Here is a 20,558-nt window from a genome sequence, read left to right as displayed (position 1 = left end):
CTTAAATTGCTTTTATTTCTCTAGTTTCCTCAGATGAAAGCTTATTGAAAGCTTATTGATTTAGATCTTTCTTCATTTCTTTTTTCTTTTCTTTTTTTTTTTTTTTTTGTTTTTGAGATGGAGTCTTACTTTGTCACCATGCTGGAGTGCAGTGGCACGATCTCGGCTCACTGCAACCTCCGCCTCCCAGGTTCAAGCGATTCTCCTGCCTCAGCCTCCCAAGTAGCTGGGATTACAGGCACCCACCACCACACTCAGCTAATTTTTGTTGTTGTTGTTGCATTTTTAGTAGAGATGAGGTTTCACCATCTACCTTGGCCAGGATGGTCTTGATCTATTGACCTCGTGATCCTCCCAAAGTGCTGGGATTACAGGTGTGAGCCATCAAGCCCAGCCTCCTTTTTTCTATTATATGTATTTAATACTATGCATTTCCTTCTAAGTGCTGCTTTTGTTGCATCTCATTCATTTTACTTTTATTTTCTTTTTCATTTAGTTCAAAATATTTTAAAATTTCTTTTGAGACTTCTTATTTGACCCTAGAACTATGTTGGTTAATCTGGAAATATTTTGGAATTTTCCAGCTATTTTTCTGTTACTGATTTCTAGTTTATGGTCTAAGAACAAACTTTTATGATTTCTATTCTTTTAAATTTGTTAAGGTATGTTTTATGGCCCAAAATGTGGTACCTCTTGGCAAATATTCTATGTGAGCTTAAAAAGTACATGCATTCTGCTATTGTTAAATGGAGTATCATATAAATGTCAGTTAGATTAAGTTGATGGCTATTGCTGTTCTGGTCAACTATATCTGTACTGATTTTCTGCCTGTGTGTTATATCAATTAATAAAAAAGAAGTGTTGAAATCTTCAACAATAGTAGCGAATTTGTCTATTTCTCTTTATATTTCTATCCTTTTTTGCCTCATATGTTTTGTCATTAGTTTGTAAGTTACATACACATTAAGGATTGCACGCCTTCTTGGAGAATTGACTCTTTTATCATTACACGATATCCCTCTTTAATCACTGACAATTTTCCTTGTTCTGAAGCTGCTTTGTCTGAAATTGATATAGCTACTATCACTTTTCTATGATTAGTGTTGGCATGGTATATCTTGCTCCATCCCTTTATGTTTAACCTATCTGTATTTTTATATTTAAAGTGGCTTTCTTACAGACAATGTATAATTGCGTGTTTTGTGTTTTTTTATGTATGCTGTTGATGTCTTGTCTTTTAATTGGTGTTTTTAGACAATTCACATTAAAGTGATTATTAATGTAGTTAGATTAATATCTACCACATTTGTAAATGTTTCATTGTACCTATTGTTTTTATTTTTTCCTTCCCTTTTTCCTGCCTTTTCTGGTTTTTATTTTTTTATTGTTTTTATTTATTTTATTTATTTATTGTTTTTATTTTTTCCTTCCTTTTTTCCTGCCTTTTCTTTTATTGAGCATTTTGTGATTCTATTTTCTCTCCTTTCTTAGCATATCAATTATACTTCTTTTAAAACATTTTTAGTGGTTTCCCTGAAGTTTGTAATATATATTTACAGCTAATTATGTTTATTTTAAATTATACGATATCACTTCATGAGTAGAGAATACATCATGCAGCTGAATGTCACAAATTCTGCCCCCTTGTTCTTTTTAACACTGAGAAATGACTGGCAGTGTTAAAAAGAACAGGAGGGCTTCCAGTCATTTCACTTATTTAGGTCCCACAACCAATCATTACATTGTTAATACTATTAATTTGAACAAACAGCTATATTTTAGGTCAAGGTGGAGTCGGAAAAATGAAAACCTTTTATTATATCTGCATTTATTTCTTCTCTGTTGCTCTTTCTTTCTCTATGTAAGTCTGAGTTTCTGGCCCATATAATTTTCCCTTTGCATGAAGAAATTCTTTTAACATTTCACATGGAGTAGGCTTTCTGGCAATGAATTCCCCTCAGTTTTTGTTTGAGTAAACCTTTATTTCTCCTTTACTTGAAGGTTAATTTTACTGGGTATAGAAATCTACTTAGGCTTTTTTTTTTTTTTCTTTCATCACTTTATTTCCACTTTCTTTGCTTTCATGGTTTTTAATGAGAAATCTGATGTAATTTTAGCCTTGTTTGTTCACAGGTAAAGATTTTTCCCTCCATCCCCTGGCTTTTTAAAATATCTTTTTCTGTCTTTGATATTCTGCAGTTTTAATATAAAATTGTAATTGCCAAACTAGATTCTTCTTGGCCACTACCCAGAAAAGCCACACACTGAGATCAACAGGAATTGCAGCAGAGAAAGAACTTAATAATCGCACGGCCCACCAAGTGGGAGATGTTTCTCAAATCCATCTCCCCAAGAATTCAGAGATTAGGCTTTTTTAAAGGGTAGTTTGGCACACAGAGGGCTAGGGAATGGGGAAATGCTGATTGCTTGTGTTGAGGATGAAATTGCAGGGGTTTGAAGCTGTGTTCTTGTGCTGTGTCACTTCCTGGGTGGGGGTCACAGTACCTGGTTACCAATCCTGTGGTACTTGCTGGTCCATTAGATTGCAAGGTCTGAAAAACACCTCAAACATCAGTCTTAGGTTTTACAATAGTGAAGTTATCTATAGGAGCAATTGGGATAGTTATGAATCTTGTGACCTCCAGCTACATGAATCCTGAACCATAATTCTAATCTTGTAGCCAATTTGTTAGTTTTACCAAAGTGGTTTTCATCACAGAGCAAGGAGGGGGTAACTTTTGGGAAGGGGTTGTTATAATCTTTGTTTTAAAGTTAAACTATAAACTAAATTCCTCTCACTGTTAGCTTGGCGTACACCCAGAAATGAGCAAGGACGGCTCGTGAGGTTAGAAGCAAAATGGAGTAAGTTAATTTTGGTTTCTCTCACTGTCATATTAATTTTTGCAAAGGTAGTTTCAATATGTCTAAGTCTAGATCATCTGATATTTATGCAGCTCGGTGTTTGATGAGCTTCCTGAATCTGTGGTTTGGTGTCTGTCATTAATTTTGGAAACTTTTTGGCTATTACTACTGGAATATTTCTTCTGCTCTATTTTCTCTTTCTTCTCTCATTCTAGTTATGTATTTGTCACACTTTCTGAAATTATTCCATCATTCTTGGATATTGGGTTCTGTTTTGTTTGTCCCATTTTTTTTCTCTTTGCTTTTCAATGTGAGAAGTTTCTTTTGACACATCTTCAACTCAATGATTTTTTCCTTGGCCATGCCCAGGCTACTGATGAAGCCATCAAAGGCATTTTTAATTTCTGTTACATTGCTTTTTATGTCTAGCATTTCCTTTTTCATTATGCCTTTGAGTTGCCATCTTTCTGCTCACTTAACCACCTGTTCTTACGTATTGTCTGCTTTTTTCTTTGGAGCCCTTAACATATTAATTAACCATAGTTGTTTTAAATTTCTATCTAAAAAATTTGAAAATCCATCATATCTGAGTCTGGTTTTGATGATTACTTTGTCTCTTCACACTGTGTTACTGCTTGCCTTCTGGCGTGTCGTAGAAATGTTTTTAAAGTCAGACGTGATGAGTCAGGTAATAGGAAAAAATAAGCATTTAATGTGAGGTTTCATATTAATCTGGGTTGGAAATGGACCATATCTAATGTTTGTTCTAGCAAGTAGGTGGCGGAGTTGTCAAATTCCTTTTTTTTTTTTTTTGAGGTGGAGTCTCACACTGTTACCTGGGCTGGAGTGCAATGGCGCAACCTCTGCCTCACAGGTTCAGGTGATTCTCCTGCCTCAGACTCCTGAAGTAACTGGGATACAGGTGCCCACCACCACACCCAGCTAATTTTTTGTATTTTTAGTAGAGATAGGGTTTCACCATGTTGGCCAGGCTGATCTCGAACTTCTGACCTTGTGATCTGCCCAAAGTGCTGGGATTACAGGCATGAGCCACTGCGCCAGGTCAGCTTTCTTCTTTTTCTTTCCCCTGCTTTCTTTGGGTTTCTCTGAGAACTCCTTTTTATTCTTTTTTTTTTTTTTTTTTTTTTTTTGTGACGGAGTTTCGCTCTTGTTACCCAGGCTGGAGTGCAATGGCACGATCTCGGCTCACCGCAACCTCCGCCTCCTGGGTTCAGGCAATTCTCCTGCCTCAGCCTCCTGAGTAGCTGGGATTATAGGCATGCGCCACCATGCCCAGCTAATTTTTTGTATTTTTAGTAGAGACGGGGTTTCACCATATTGACCAGGATGGTCTCGATCTCTTGACCTCGTGATCCACCCGCCTCGGCCTCCCAAAGTGCTGGGATTACAGGCTTGAGCCACCGCGCCCGGCCGAGAACTCCTTTTTAAATAGCCTATTTCTCGTAGCCCTTCCAGCTGTAATCTGCTCTTATTATACAGGAACCCTGTTGATGAGATGGTAAGGTGTCAGAGTGGAAGTGGTCTATAATCTTATGATTACATCCTGATCTTTTAATGCAACTGCACCCCCGAACTGTTACTTTTAAAATAATTTTTCCCTCCACACTTTTTAGAAGTGACAGGATGGCCAGAAGGGGCTAGATTTTGGTACCAGCCCTTCCCCTAGAATGGTTAAAGCATTTTCCCTGGAGAGTGGGCCTTTGTTATGGGGAATGCTTTGGCTTTTTAAAAAACTTTTACCTCTTCCTGCCAGAAGGATGAAGAGATTTTTCTTGGGGCTTCTAGAGGTAAAATCCACAAAAGTTGGGGGCCTGCTCTGAGATGATGCCCCCAGGAGTTTCTCACGCTCGTGCTGCTCCACACTCAGCCTCCAGCAGTTCATCAAACTTACCATTTCTGTGTCCCTCCCAGCCCAGGACTCCAGTGCCTTCTGCCCCAGGTGGCTGATCTTGGTTGATTCTCTGGATTTGGCTGTATCTCCAAATTTTAGGATGGCAGTTTGCCTTATCACTTCCGTTCTTTGAGAGATAGAAAGAAAGTAGTTAATTTATAGTTTGTTCAGATGGGTTTTTGCTGCTGTTGTGAGGGCGGGAGCAATGACTTTCCAATGTCTTTGTGTGTTGAAGCTAAAACCAGAGGTTTAGTGAACTTTTACATTTTTGTAAGTTTAGACTTTTTTCTTAAGACAAACTTTCTTTCTATTTTTAATTTTGGTTTTATTATAGTATTATCTTAGAGCCAGAGCAAGTCACCTGTTCAATTTCTCTTCACTATTATTTATTGAAATTACTTCAGGGCCAAATACATGGCATGATCTTACATATTTAACACAGAGTTATTAAAAAATCAATTTTGCTGATTTTTAAAACTTACGTTTTGTGTATTTTTGTTCTTTTTTTTAATCTACTTGAGAAGCTAAGAATTGGAAGTAAAATCTTTTTTAACAACCATGAAATATTTTTTCATTAGTAATCTTTAATCTTGCTTTTTAAACGTGAGTATTGAGAATTTTACCTTCTTTCTCATTTGTATTTGCTTAATGAAACTTACCCATCTTTTGACTGTTAACATTTTAAATGTTACTTTATCTTTGTTGTGTCTCTTGTAGTTAGATTCTATTTTTACTATTTATACTTTAAGATGGTAACTTAATCTGTTTTAACTATCTTGTTGCTTATGAATTTTTTTATTTTTACATTTTATGCCTCTTTATTTTCTATAAAAAAGAGTGTGTTTTTCTTTCTCATTCTTTTGTAAAGTTTATAGCCTCATTCTGACTATTTGTTACACTTGGGTTTCTAATTAATTATTTAATGTCTATTTCTCTAATTGAGAGCATCAACTTTATAACTATATCATTTGAATTTTTATTTGAGATAAGTTATTTAACTCAATTTTTTACCTGTCCTCACTTAATTTAAGAAAAACTTTAAAATATGATCTAAAGTTTAAGATCAAAATTACTATAATTTTATTATATGCAGTATATGTTCTCTCTTTTTATAACAGTACTTCTCAAATATTTAGATTCAGAGCATTTTTATATTCTTAAAAATTATCAAGAACCCCAAAGAGTTGGCTTTTGTTTATTGGGTTATATCTATGGCTGTTTATCATATTAGAAATTAAAACTTTGAACACTTAAAAAGATTTATTCATTTAGAAATAATAGTGAATTTATTATCTATGAAAATAAGTGATGTATTTTTATGAAAAAGAATAAAACTTTTCAAAATAGAAATAAATTAGCCAGAAGATTAGCATTGCTTTACATGTTTAAACATCTTTTAAATACCAGTAGAAGGCAGCTGGGCTCTCCTATCTGCTTCTGCATTCAATCTGTTGTGACATCACAGACCATTTAGCCTCCGGAAAATTTCACTGTATATTCATGAAAGAATGAGAGAAAAAAATGGAAAATAATACATTATTCTGAGACTAGTTTTACCTTGGTGACACCTGAAAGGGTCTTACAAATCCTAGGGGGTCCCTAAACCCCACTTTGAGAATTACTGTTCTAAGATAAGTGACAATTTTTAGACATCAGTATTTTAACTGTTTTTAGCGATGCTTCCAGTTCCTTTACAATAAGGCTTTACTGATACTGAGTTCTCTTATGTAGTACATCATCACATAATTTGTCCCACACAGTATCAGTAAAAATGGAGCAGGGTGCTCTATAGGAACAAACAACTCCCAAATCTCAATAGGTCACCAGGCCTCTGCTCAGAGGACCCTCATCCTGGACTCTGTCTCTGGCTGAGGAGCAGCCACCCCATCTGAAATGACAGTCACTGTGGTAGAGGAACAGAGAGCATGCTTAACCAGGTGCTGGCTCTGAGCTTTTCTGCCAGAGTGATACCCATTGCTCCAAGGGAGATGTAATCTTACCTTGGCCCAGAAGAAAAGAACTTTGAAAAATGTGTGACCAACACAGAGAGTGAATAAACAAAACATTTTTTGAGTTCTTGTATATCTAAGTATTGCTTGTGCCCTCATACATGAATAATTGAACAGGGTGTACATTTTCCAATTTGAATTATCTTTGCCCCATTCTCAAGAATTGGATGGGCGTACATTTTTCAGTAGTTTCCTTTCGCCTCTAGGTTTATAGGCTTGCATAATTATTTTAGACATTTAGGGTTTCAAATTTACTTTTTCCCTTTAGGATTTTCCCCCATATATGCGTATTCTGGGAAATTCTTCCCCCTTTATGTTATAACAATTTTGGTTTCGGTTTTTTTTTTTAATTTCACAATAATTTTTAATTTCCAAGGTCTCTGTCTTATTTTCTGGTTGTTTCTTTTCTGCATGGCATTTTTGGTACAATATATTCCCTTTCTATATTAATATATATATGTATATATATATATACACATATATATATATATTTTTTTAGATGGAGTCTGCTCTGTCACCCAGGCTGCAGTGGAGTGGTGCTCCAAAATAATTTATTATTATGAGAATAGTTTTACCCTGGTGACACCACTCACTGCAACCTCCACCTCCTGGGTTCAAGTGATTCTCCTGCCTCAGCCTCCTGAGTAGCTGGGATTACAGGTGTGCACCACCACGCCTAGCTAATTTTTGTATTTTTACAAAAAAATGGGGTTTCACCATGTTGGTCAGGCTGGTGTCGAACTCCTGACTTCCTGATCTGCCTACCTTTGCCTTCCAAAGTGCTGGGACTACAGGTGCGAGCTGCCATACCCAGCAGATAATATTTGTTTTTCAGAAAATCTTTTTTGTTCCCTGAAACATCTCTATTTCTGCTAGGGTAATTTTTTGCCTTTTGCTTATCTTGGTTTTACTCCTTGATGTGGTAGGTTTCCCCAGATGCTTGTGGTCTGTTGTAGTCTGTTCATGCTTATCAGCAAGATGCTCAAAAGCAAACCTGGAACTCCATTTAATGGGATTGACTTGCAAACTTGTGGGCTTCACTGAGGGAATACCGAATGCCTGAAGGTGAAAGCCTTTTCTCTGAGTCATCTATATTTTTCTTAAGAAGAAACCTCCAAGTCGGGTGTGGTGGCTCATGCCTGTAATCCCAGCACTTTGGGAGGCTGAGGCTGGCAGATCGTGAGGTCAGGAGTTCAAGACCAGAAGGGCCAACATGGTGAAACCCCATCTTTACTAAAAAATGCAAACAACAACAAAAAAAAACAAAACAAAAAATTAGCTGGGCGTGGTGGCTTGTGCCTGTAATCCCAGCTACTTGGGAGGCTGAGGTATGAGGATTTCTTGAACTGGGACCTGGGAGGTGGAGGGTGCAGTGAGCCGATATCACACCACTGCACACCAACCTGGGGCTACAGAGAGAGACTGCATCTCAAAAAAAAAAAAAAAAAAAAAAAAAAAAAAGAAAGAAAGAAAGAAAAGAAAAGAAAAAGAGAAAAAAGAAACCTCCAGTCTTCTGCCTGAGTTTAGGTGTTCTGTGTTGTAGAGCAAACTGTTTTTAATTTTACCTTTTGAACAATCTCTCGATTTCATCTCTGCATTACCTTCTCAACTACCACTGCATCTCTCAGAGGCTGCAGGATACACTGGATCCTTTTCTGACCTCAGGAAGCTTCCTCCACCTGTGACAGTGATGAGCACCCCTCTCACCACTTTTCTCTTTCATACTTAGGTTTAAATTTCTCATCTAATTTCTTTCTCTTTGTCACTGTGACCTTAATTCCTTTACTATCATTTTAGGAGATACTCTAGTAAGGAGAAACACAGTTGTCATTAATCAACCATTTTAAACCAGAAGTCATTTTCTTTTTTAAAAGAATTGAATGGATAAATGATGCATGTTTGAGGAATGGAAAATCTTAACGATTCTCTATTCTATCCTGATGCCTGTTTGAGGAATGGGAAGTCCCAATGACCCTTTTATGGTGGGATAAAAAAAAAAAATCCTGTAGGTCTTCATACCATTTAGAAATATAGATAAAATTGTTAAGGCCTATTAGCAAGGGGAACAATTCAGCAAGTAAGGATCAGAACTACAGGCCAGGCACGGTAGCTCACGCCTGTAATCCCAGCACTTTGGGAGGCCGAGGTGGGCTAATCATGAGGTCAGGAGTTCGAGACCAGCCTGGCCAATATGGTGAAACCCTGTCTCTACTAAAAAAATACAAAAATTAGCTGGGCATGGTGGCACACGCCTGTAGTCACAGCTACTCAGGAGGCTAAGGCAGAAGCATTGCTTGAACCCGGGAGTCGGAGGTTGCCGTGAGCCAAGAATCACACTACTGCACTCACTCTGGGTGACAGAAAGAGACTCTGTCTCAGAAAAAAAAAAGAAAAGAGTCAGAACTACAAACTTTTGTGAGTTTAAAAATTAATTTCCCAGGCCTAGCCTTAAAGTCTGAAATCCAGAGATCTCCATATATCACCTCTGTAGGCAAGTTTAGGCCGATCAGTGTGTCCTAGTTTTGCATATTCACACAAGTCTCTGTGTTGGACCAGAGAAAGAATGATTTCCTTCTGACTATTCTTAATCAAACCTTACCAGGTGAGAGTCTTTGAACCAATTTTATGATGCAGAATGCCACCCTCCCTCTGCAGTTGCAGATGGAGGAGGTACATCTCCTTTACGTCTCCTGAGATTTCCTCTCTTTGTTGTTAACTAAGACTGGCAGTTCAGTGTTAGGTTCTGTAATATCTCAGCCAGCTTTTTATTTCTTTCTCTGTAAGTTCAAGTTCTCCAGAGAAACAGAACTGATGGGATGTGTGCATACAGAGAAAGAGATTTGCTATAAGGAATTGGCTCTTGCAGTTATGAAGCCTGGCAAGTTCAAAATTTGTAGTGTGGGCCTGTTGGTTGGAGACCTAGGAGAGCTGATGGTGCAGTTCCAGTCTGGATGTAGTCTGCTAGAAGATTTCTTCTTTCTTGGGGACACTTGTCTTTTTGTTCTATTCAGGCCTTTGATTGGTTGGGCAAGCCCCATCTACATTATGGAAGGCAATCTGCCCTACTCCAAATTCACCAATTTAAATAATCTTATCCAAAAGCACCCTACAAGTTGGCACATAAAATTAATTACCACAGTATCATGTCAATTCCTATAAATATTTTAATTTCTTTTAATTGCATATTTTCCCTAGAGAGTTCAGGTGAAGGTCTCTCCATAATAGTTTGATTGGTACAGTGTGAGCCTTTTTACTTCTATGTACAGGCCATTCCTCTTTTCCACCTTGATTTTTTCCAAAATAAATAAATTCCACTTATTCTGGTTTCCCCACAAGAATGCCTATTTTACACATGTTGGTTCTCCATTGACCATTCTTCATGGTCTAAAATCTTCTAGCCGCCACCAACCTCTCGGAAACTCAGGGTCTGTTTCCACATTGTATCTTTGTTTTTTAGGATGGTCACAGAGATCCGGAACGTAGAGGGTCAGAACCTGCGGGAGCAGGTTTTCCCTGAGCCCATTTTCAGGTTCTTCAGGGAACACAAGGTGGAGATTGCAAGTGCGATAACAAGGCCTTTTCCTTTCCTTATGGGCCTCCGAGACCGCTCCTTCATCTCTGAGCAGATGTATGAAGTAAGTAAGAATTTCCAAATGATGGTAAACCAGGTCCACCCTCAATTATGCCACACTGCAAGATGCAATGAAGAGGCTGAAGGGCCTCCTGTGAGTGGGGACCTTCACCATCCTGTAAGTTAGGCAATGACAGGAGAAGCAGGCATCACAGAAAACATCCATCTTCTGTAGTAAATGTTGGGGAGGGACATGGTGAGGGAGGTGGGGCAGGACAGAGAATGAGAACGCTGTACAATCGTCCTAGGTAACATATACAATCTAATGGTAGCCAAAATTCAAGTACATAAGTGAGCTCGGCAGCATTTCATTACAAACCTACTTTGTTGAAACACTTGAGCCTGAGATTTTTGAAACTCACAGGGAAGGTGTGTCGTGTTAGGATACATTTGGAAGTGGATGCTTGCTACTCTCTCTCCAAATCATTGTTTGATCTCTGGACATTTCTAGAGCCCCAGAATGCAAGTCAATGTTAACAGTGGATGCCCTTAGTGATACGGAGGACAAGCCTTCTGTTTGTCTTTGTGAATTTTCTGTGCCCTTTGGCCAGGAGTCACTGTAGGGGGCTGGTTGATTTGTTTCCTGGAGCGAGTCAGGCCAGGACAATCCTAGTAATGGTTATTATTCACACAACAGAACGGCCTCTTACTACTTAAGGTCACTCCTGAAGTAACCTGGTCAGGCTCTAAAGCCCCACACAACATTCGACTTTGAACCCACATCTCTCCTCTCAAGTGTACAACAATGTCAGAGAGTCAGGTTCAAAAAATTAGAGTGTATTTTTATGGCAGAGGACGTTTAAGAAGTCATCCAAATATATGCAAAATTCTAACATTTCACAAGACAGCAGATGTTCTATCTCCAACCTACAAGTCTGTTATAACCCACAAATCTCTAACTACATAATTCTCCATTTAATATTTTTAAGCATTTTCAAGAAGCTTTTAGAAACCTGGTCCCAGTGCCAAGAGTGATGTACTGTGTACTCAGTGAGCTGGAGAAGACGTTTGGCTGGTCACATCTGGAAGTGTTGTTCAGCAGGGTTAACCTGATGGCCTATCCTGATTTAAACGAGGTTTACAGAAGCTTCCAAAATGGTAACTATAGTTCTCAACAATTTTGGGGGATTCAAGCCCATTTCATTCATTGACTCATTGATTCACTCTTCATTAATATTTGACAAATGTTTGATGAGTAACCATTACATGCCAAGCCTAGGGGGAATATTATGATGAAAAACACACATGTCCTATGTCCTTATGGAGTTTACTTATAATGGGAATGACAGACGTTAACCGAGTAATTCTGCAAATGGTTGCTCAGCCAGGACTTGACTTTGATGCTGTAAAACATAGAATTGAAGTCTCCATTTTTTTGAAGGAAGACATGAGTGACGCCTTTTCATAGGAAAGGAGGGAGCCCTCTTTGATACTTGCAGACATGTTCAAAGATAAAAAGATTTTCTTTGTATTAGAAAATTTATCATTCAGTGCAGTCTTGTGTCAACTGGTTTCTCCAAACTAAGAGTGGAGAAGTCATGAGGGAGCCCAGCACATACTGGTACACTGAGGAGGAGTGACATGTGAAAGCTATGAAGACTGAAAAGCGGGTTGGTCGGGGGCTTTCAGAACCATGTGGTTGAATTGCAGAGTGTGGGAGAGAGGGTTTGGAAGCTGATTCTGGAGAAAGAAGTTGGAGTGAATTCTGGAGGAATTGACACTCTGTGCTAAGGAATTTGGAGTTTATTTTTTGGAAAATAAACAAGCAATAAAGGGCATTTAAATAGGGGAAAAGTAAAATAGGTCAGTATGAAGAATGAGTTGTGTCCATTTGTGAATACCATACCTTGATTCAAAAAAGAGCTATCTCACTTTTATATTATGATACATCGAGTCAGAAAAAGGTCTAGAGGAAATCAAATACTGTGCAGGCCTCCTTTAGTTTCTACAAGGGATTGGTTTCAGTAGAATACCCACCACCCTCAGTCCTGGATGCCTAAGTCCCTTATATAAAATGGCATAGTTTTATTTGTGTATAACTTACACACATCCACCAGTATCTTTTAAATCCTCTCTAGATTACAATACCTAATACAATGTAAATGCTATGTAAATAGTTGTTAAATTGTATTTTTCATTTAGTGATTTTTTATTTTCCTATTGTTATTTTATTTATTTATTTTTTGAGACAGAGTTTACTCTATCACCCAGGCTGGAGTGCAGTGAAGTGATATTGGCTCCTGCAACCTCCACCTCCTGGGTTCAACTGATTTTCCTGCCTCAGCCTCCTGGGATTACAGTCGCCCACCATCACACTCAGCTAATTTTTTGTATTTTTGGTAGAGACGGGGTATTGCCATGTTGGTGAGGCTGGTCTCTAACCCTCAACCTCAGGTGATCTGCCCTCCTTGGCTTCCCCAAATGCTGGGATTACAGGCATGAGCCACTGTGCCTGGCCTGTTATTTTTTATTTTAAAACTTTTCCCCATATTTTTAATTGAGGTTGGGTGAATCTATGGATCCCCACCCCAACTGTACCTAGGCACAAATTTTGAGTCAATATTATATTTTAACCAGGGTGTTCCAGGCTGTGAGGATGAAGGGAATGATGTTATTTCTACTGCCCACATCTCAGGGGCTCTTATTTTCTCTGTGGACTGTGGGGATCCTGCTGGCCCCAGCATTCACATCTCATAGGTTAGTTTCTGGCACTTCCTGTGTTTGGGTGAGAGCCACCTGAGGCTCACCACTGCCCGCTCCCTCCAACTATGAGTAGAAATGTGAGAAATGGGCAGAAATAGAATGAGTTGTAAAAAGATTGAAAAAGAGGTAAAAAAGAAAGAAAGAAAGAAAAAGAAAGAAACTGCCACTTTTGCTACACAACATCCATAAAAAATAATTCAAGTTGGATCACAAATCTAGAAATTAAGACTAAAAGTATAAAGCTTCTAGAAGAAAACGTAAGACAGCGTCTTTGCTAACTGAGAGTAGGCAGTAATTTGTTATACGGGACACAAAAAATATGGATCACAAAAGAAAAACTTGGTAAGTGAGATGTCACCAAATTAAAAACTACCCATCCAAAGGTGGCTCAAGCCTGTAATCCCAGCACTTTGGGAGGCCGAGGCGGGTGGATCACGAGGTCAAGAGATCGAGACCATCCTGGTCAATATGGTAAAACCCCGTCTCTACTAAAAATACAAAAAAATTAGATGTACATGGTGGCACGTGCCTGTAATCCCAGCTACTCAGGAGGCTGAGGCAGGAGAATTGCCTGAACCCAGGAGGCGGAGGTTGCGGTGAGCCAAAACCATGCCTTTGCACTCCAGCCTGGGTAACAAGAGTGAAACTCCATCTCAAAAAAAAAAAAAAAAAGAAAAGGAAAAGGTGGGTAGAGAGTAGGGGGCGGTAGTCGAGGGTGGTGGGAGAAGGAGGAGGCGGTGAATCACTTATAAATGACACTGAAGCAGGACCCTAAGCCTAAATTCCAGGAGGGTGAGCGAGTGCTGTGCTTTCATGGGCCTCTTCTGTATGAAGCAAAGTGTGTAAAGGTTGCCATAAAGGACAAACAAGTGAAATACTTCGTACATTACAGTGGTTGGAATGAAAATTGGGACGAGTGAGTTCTGGAGAGCCGAGTATTCAAATATGTGGACACCAATTTGCAGAAACAGCGAGAACTTCAAAAAGCCAATCAGGAGCAGTATGCAGAGGGGAAGATGAGAGGGGCTGCCCCAGGAAAGAAGACATCTGGTCTGCAACAGAAAAATGTGGAAGTGAAAACAAAAAAGAACAAACAGAAAACACCTGGAAATGGAGATGGTGGCAGTACCAGTGAGACCCCTCAGCCTCCTCAGAAGAAAAGGGCCCGGGTAGATCCTACTGTTGAAAATAAGGAAACATTCATGAACAGAGTTGAAGTTGTAAAGATTCCTGAAGAACTAAATCCGTGGCTTGTTGATGACTGGGACTTAATTCCCAGGCAAAAGCAGCTGTTTTATTTTCCTGCCAAGAAGAATGTGGATTCCATTCTTGAGGATTATGCAAATTACAAGAAATCTCATGGAAACACAGACAATAAGGAGTATGCAGTTAATGAAGTTGTGGCAGGGATAAAAGAATACTTCAGTGTAATGTTGGGTACCCAGCTACTCTACAAATTTGAGAGACCACAGTATGCTGAAATTCTTGCAAATCACCCTGATGCACCCATGTCCCAGGTGTATGGAGCGCCACATCTACTGAGACTATTTGTATGAATTGGAGCAAAATTGGCCTATACACTTCTGGATGAGAAGAGCCTTGCTTTATTACTGAATTATCTTCACGATTTCCTAAAGTACCTGGCAAAGAATTCTGCAACTTTGTTTAGTGCCGGTGAGTATGAAGTGGCTCCTCCTGAGTACCATCGGAAAGCTGTGTGAGAGCTGCTCTCACTCACCCATGTTTGTATCTCCATAAACACATTTTTGTTCTTAGTCTATCTCTTGTACAAACGATGTGCTTTGAAGATGTTAGTGTATAACAATTGATGTTTGTTTTCTGTTTGATTTTAAACAGAGAAAATAAAGGGGTAATAGCTCAAAAAAAAAAAAAAAAAAAAAGAAAGAAAGAAAGAAAGAAAGAAAAGAAAAGAAAAGGAAAGGAAAAACAAGCCAAGACTGGGAGAAAATATTTGCAATACACATATCTAACAAAGGATTGTACTCACAATATATGAAGAACTCCTATAAATGAATAATAAAAAGACACACCACCAATTCAAAAAATAGACAAATGATTTGAACAGACACTTCAGGACAGGAGATATAAAATGTCCAACAAGAACATAATGGTATGACATTATTAATCATGAGGGAAATGCAAATTAAAGTCAGAGTGAGGTATCATTCACTCTCCAGAATTGCTGAAATTAAAAAGACTGACAATACCAAATGCTGATGAGGATATGGAACAGCTGGACCTCCCATCCCTTGCTGGGAGGAATGTGAAATGATAAAGAACACTTTGGGAAAGTGCCTGGCAATTTCCTATAAAGTTGAACCTAACCTATGATCTTGGCAGTTTTACTCCTAGGTATTTACATGAGAGAACTGAAAATATGTTCACCCAAAGATTTGTATAAGAATGTTTATGGCAGCCTTATTCATAATAACTAAAATCTGGGACCAACACAAATGCTCAACAGGAGAGTAATAAACTATGACTAATTTATAGAGTGCTATACTGTTCAGCAATAAAAAGGAGTGAACTGTTATCATTATGGAGCAACATGGATAAATCTCAGAAACATTACGTTGAGGAAAAGAAGCAAGTTGTAAGAGTACATACTACATGAACCTATTTGTGCCAGTACAGACAATACAGACAAGTATAGTGCCAGAAAGGAAGGAGCTATTGCTGGTGATAAAAACCAGGGCAGTCGTGTCTTAAGCACAAGGCAATTTTCTGGGATGGTGGAAACGTTCTGAATCTTGACTGGGATGTTGGTTTCACAATGATATACACTTAAGGTATGTGCATCTCAATGAAAAACAGGGGAACAAGGCTCTGTTGGACCTCGGGGGCGGGAGATCCTGGGGCTTGAACATCAAGTTCAGCCTGAGCACTCTGAGGTCTCCTCTGGTCACTGTCTGAGTTTGGTAATTTTTACATTGTTTTCTTCAGCATGCTATGAACACCCACCTCACCAAATGAACAATGTAAGCGAGTTAGAAGATAGATCCAGATTACCATTGTGTGGTAAACCAGGTGACTATCATTTAACTGATCAGTGCCCTTATTAAAGATTTGCTTCCTTGTCTTCATGGAGGCAAAGCTTGTATTTTGTCTCTGTCTTAGCCCTCTGTCTTAGCCCACTGCTACCTCCCAGTCCTCCTCCCCTCACACAGCCATGTACCTGCCCTTACCTGCCAACGGATGTGAGAGAACCAATGAAAAAGAAGATCTGATCTCTTGAATAGATGGAGTCTCCACTGATGGAAAATATAAAAAGAGAAAATGGGAAAGGTAGACGGAGAATACATGACAAATTACCTGGATGGATTCCATCTTCTAAAGTAACATAAAAATCCCACCGTCCCAGGTTGAGATAAGGGGATTATTTTAAATTAATTTCATAGAAGTATTAAGAGAAACTCAGAAATAACCTAGGCCACATCAGATTCAGGTGAGAGATGTTCCTCACAGAGGTGGCCAGTTGGGAGTCCCTGGCACTGTGGCCGCAGTCCAAGAGGGGAGTTTTGGATATGGAGAGAGAGGGGAGCCTGAAGCATAGAATTGCGCAGGGAGACAAAACTGAAATAATGTTGGCAGACAGCAGACCAAGGTGAAATGGGAGAAACAGAAATGGAAAGGGAGGAAGTATAAGACACAGTAGAGGAAAGGTAAACTGAAAAATCTGCCAAGCATCACAGGTAAAAATGGAGAGAGAAGTATATGGAAAAAGAACGATGAGAGGAAGATAAATACCAAGAAATGGGGGAAGTGGAGAGGTACAGAGGCAACTATGTAAATGAAGAGTTAAGAAAAAAAGGGTTTAAAATCACTTGAGAGTGACTATGGATAAAAGGGAGAGAAACAGACTGGGCCAGTGTAGATTTGAGGTGAGAGCACCAGGCATTAGCAACTTTACAAGGGTTGCCTCCATTGACCACGAGTTTTCAGATTGAACTGTTCACATATCAAAGTGGCACTTGCAACATAATCAGATTGCAATAGGCCTCTCCCGGAGTAGCCCAATGATTCCCGAGCACAAATCTCCACTCTAAATTATCTTTAGAGTACATTTATTCATAGACCCAAGGACCTTTACTCATGGGTCCAATAGACATCCACACTTGAATTTTTTCAAGAACCTTAAACTTGGTACTTTGAGAACTGAAAGCAACATCTTCATTGCTCAAGTTAGATCTAACTCCTCCGCAGCACTCTATCTCTCAGAGATGGATCACTACTGTCCCATGGTTTTTTAAGTTGGAAACCTAGTCATGTCATCATGGATGACTCCTCTCTTGCCCTCAAATACATGCCAGTTATGCACCCAACATAATCATTTCACCTTCAGGTTGCCCCCGGCCTGTCCATCTTTGCATCTCCAAGACCAGGTCTCTGGTCCAGATCTCCATCACTCTTATGATTCTCAGGACAACATCCTGTGCTCATCGCCTCCCTCTAATCTTGCTTCTATCAAATGTGTTATTTGCACTTCAACCAGACGGGATATTTTAAAATGCACATTAGAGTGTATCATTTTCCTACTTACCTCCTTAATACACTAAGAGGTAAATAAATGGGTTTTTAAGTAGCATCCAAGGGCATTCACAATGAGCCACCTGCCTGAAATATTACTTCAAGATAGAATAAAATTTCCCCCAATAATTTCAATTGTTAAATCTCTATTTCAAACTGAGCCTTTCCCTATGTTTTCTCTATAATGCCTTTAAAATTGTTTTCCTGACCCACTATCTTCCATTTACCCTTCTCCAATCCAGCGAAGTCCTGTTCAGAATATATGATCAAAGGGAGGTCTTTAGAGAAAGCTAGAAAGGCACAATTGAGAGACCAAGGATGGGTGAGAAAGAGTGGTATCAGAGAAAGCAAGAGAAAAATCTGCAGGAGCAGAGAAGAGAGAAATGCATCAAGGAAAGAGAAGCTCCAAGAAACACTAGCAGAAAAAAATAGAGGCAGAGATTGAGGAAATGTACAGAAACAATGGAAAGACATGAGTGAGAAAATGTGAAAGAGAAAAAGGTATAAGAAAAGGAAGATTTCCCCACAATGGGTGAATTATTTTCAGCCTCTGGTGAAGGTTACTGAAGGACTTTATCCTCGGATCAGGTTGCTTGGGGGAGTAGGGACCTCCCAGTTTATCAGGCTTTCTTAGTTTTCTCATTATTTATTTTCTTGTTTTGATGCCTTCTTGACCATAAATCAAGATATCTGAGGGATCTTATTCCTTTCTGCAGAGAACAGCAATGCCTGTCATGAAATGTGTGATGTAGCAGTGCCTCAGGAAGCCTTGAGCTCCTTGCCAACGTGTGGGCCAGGTAAGGAAGGGAAGACTTGCTGTCCTCGACCTGCTGGGTGTCAGGAGGTGGAATTCAGAGCTGGTGTTTCCTGCTGCATTTTACTCTGAGCACATTCCACAGTCAAATGATCTGTTTTTTTCCTGGGATCCCACAATTCTGCTAAATGTTCCTAAGTGTATGTTATAGCAGAAATATGCCAGAGAAAGGTGTCTTTCATGTCTACTAACAATGAAAACTTGATCATACCTACCCACCATTTATTTTCTCTAGAGAATAAAAACTATTACTGTTACTATTATTATTTTGTCACTTATTATAGAAAGCCTTCAAAAGAAACATGTTCCATCAGACCAAATACTTGAAAAACTAAATGATCATTTTTGCCAATTATTTTCCATTGTGTTACTGTCTTACATAGTGATTGTTCAAGGAACTTTGGTAAACAAGATGCCATTTTATCTCCACAGCTTACGGATTTAGGTGGATAAACTTTTGCTTATTTCTATTTTAAAGCTAAATAAAGTAGAAGTAGAAACATAGAAACGTGTAAGATCTTTTACCAGGTCAAATTAGTCAAGCAAGAACATGACCCACATTCCTGCTGACTCACTGTGGTGATGGTTGTGTGAGGCTGGCAGAGGGTCAGGGTAGCCAGAGGGTCATGGATAGGAGTTCACACAGGAGACCCAAGGAGGCCTACAATTTCCCAGGGGAGCAACAGAGAAGAAAAAGAGAGGGAATCCCGGGAGTCAAGGAGATGGACAGTGCTTCATGGTGTAGAAGCAAGAGCATGCGGTGACCAAAAAATGAGAAGGAGAAAGGAGGTAGCAGAGAGATGAACAGAAGGAAAACAGGCAGAGCAAGGCTCTGGGGGGACTCGGGAGAGGTTTTTGGAGCAACGGTGTTTTTTTTTTTTTCCAAGGAGAAGCTCACCTGAGTGCTAAACACCAGAATTCAGCAGGAATGTCTTCAGGTCTGTGCTCTCATCATTGTGTCTTGTTTATTTTCAGGTTTCTCTTCAGAGTCTCATGAGCTACTAGCTCATCCAAGGGCTGATGGAGATGCTGAAAATGCACCCAGCTTGCTACCAGGTGGGGGAAGTAATTATGGTTTAAATGACCAATTACCTATTTAAATTAGTTGGCTTATCTCTATGCAAGCAACACTTTCTGTCATTCTCTCTCCACTACCATCCCTCTAATACACTTTTGTTCAGGTTGTGATTATTTTCCCCACATGTGTGGGAGGCAAGAAGTAAACAAAAGCTAACTCCGTTAGTGGAGGGGCTCCTGGGTTGAGAGCTTAAGGGTACAGAGTAATACAAATTACTTTGATTGGAGGCACCAAATGGTGTTGCATAAGTGGGCCCAATTTTATCTGCAGGGATATGGAATCTAAATCCTACCAGGATGGGGTTTGAGAAAAGAGAGATAATTTTAAACTCACTTGCCAGGGATTGTTTAGGAATAATGAAATACTGTGTATAGAAGAAACAAAGTGGAAGTGACAAAGTTAGAAGAATAAATAGGGACATAATGTGGCAAAGAGGTGACAAACATCATGAAGGAAGAAAGAGACAGAAATGCAAAGAAATGGCCGAAGTCAGGGAGAAGAAGTCAAGTCAAAAAAATCCAGGGGTTAGTTTATGGTGCAGATGTAGCAATGTGTAAAGACAGGGTGAGAGGGAGAAAAAAGAGGAGAGAGAGGGAGAGAGGGGAAAGGGGCCTGACAAGGTGCTCAAAGAAGTGGAGCCACTCTTGTTTGCTGCAAAGATATCTTTACTCCCAGGAAGCAGTTCTGTACCTGAACATTAGAGCTCAGCATGACCACATCCAGGTAGGTGTCCAGGTCACTGTCATTTGTCTGTCATGTTTTTCTTTCGCTCTGCAGTGTGCTGTGAACATGCTATACAAGTAGATGAAGGAGAATCAGAAGAAATGCCCCGGTTATTGCCTTATGATGCAGAAGGTAATCAGGATTTAAATTAAAGCTTTATTTTTCTGTCAACATACAAAAATACCGACTCTTTCATTTCCCTTCCCATTCCCCCATCTATTCATGTATTCATCCATATATCCATCCATCTATTCATCCATCCATCCATCCATATATCC

General features: G+C 39.2%; 1 protein-coding gene and 1 pseudogene across 10 annotated transcripts in view; both read left to right on the top strand.

Moving 5' to 3' along the window:
* SP140 (SP140 nuclear body protein) overlaps positions 1-20,558 on the top strand; it is a 100,767-nt gene that overhangs the window by 6,526 nt on the left and 73,683 nt on the right. For 8 of the 10 annotated variants that reach the window (XM_074398889.1, XM_074398890.1, XM_074398887.1 and 5 more), the window contains 6 exons: positions 10,241-10,418; positions 11,344-11,512; positions 16,082-16,165; positions 18,382-18,462; positions 19,455-19,535; positions 20,335-20,412. In XM_074398889.1, the coding sequence (XP_074254990.1) occupies positions 10,241-10,418; positions 11,344-11,512; positions 16,082-16,165; positions 18,382-18,462; positions 19,455-19,535; positions 20,335-20,412 (671 nt within the window). Of the gene's footprint in view, positions 1-10,240; positions 10,419-11,343; positions 11,513-15,186; positions 15,928-16,081; positions 16,166-18,381; positions 18,463-19,454; positions 19,536-20,334; positions 20,413-20,558 lie in introns of those variants that run through there. The other 2 variants (XM_074398894.1, XM_074398896.1) reach the window with 2 other exon arrangements.
* Positions 11,567-15,091, top strand: LOC101029750 (mortality factor 4-like protein 1 pseudogene; annotated as a pseudogene).

The sequence above is a fragment of the Saimiri boliviensis genome, chromosome 5, assembly GCF_048565385.1.
Source record: "Saimiri boliviensis isolate mSaiBol1 chromosome 5, mSaiBol1.pri, whole genome shotgun sequence".
Taxonomy (NCBI): domain Eukaryota; kingdom Metazoa; phylum Chordata; class Mammalia; order Primates; family Cebidae; genus Saimiri; species Saimiri boliviensis.
The sequence above is the reverse complement of the archived record's forward strand: the minus strand, read 5'-3'. Positions and strand labels throughout refer to the sequence as shown.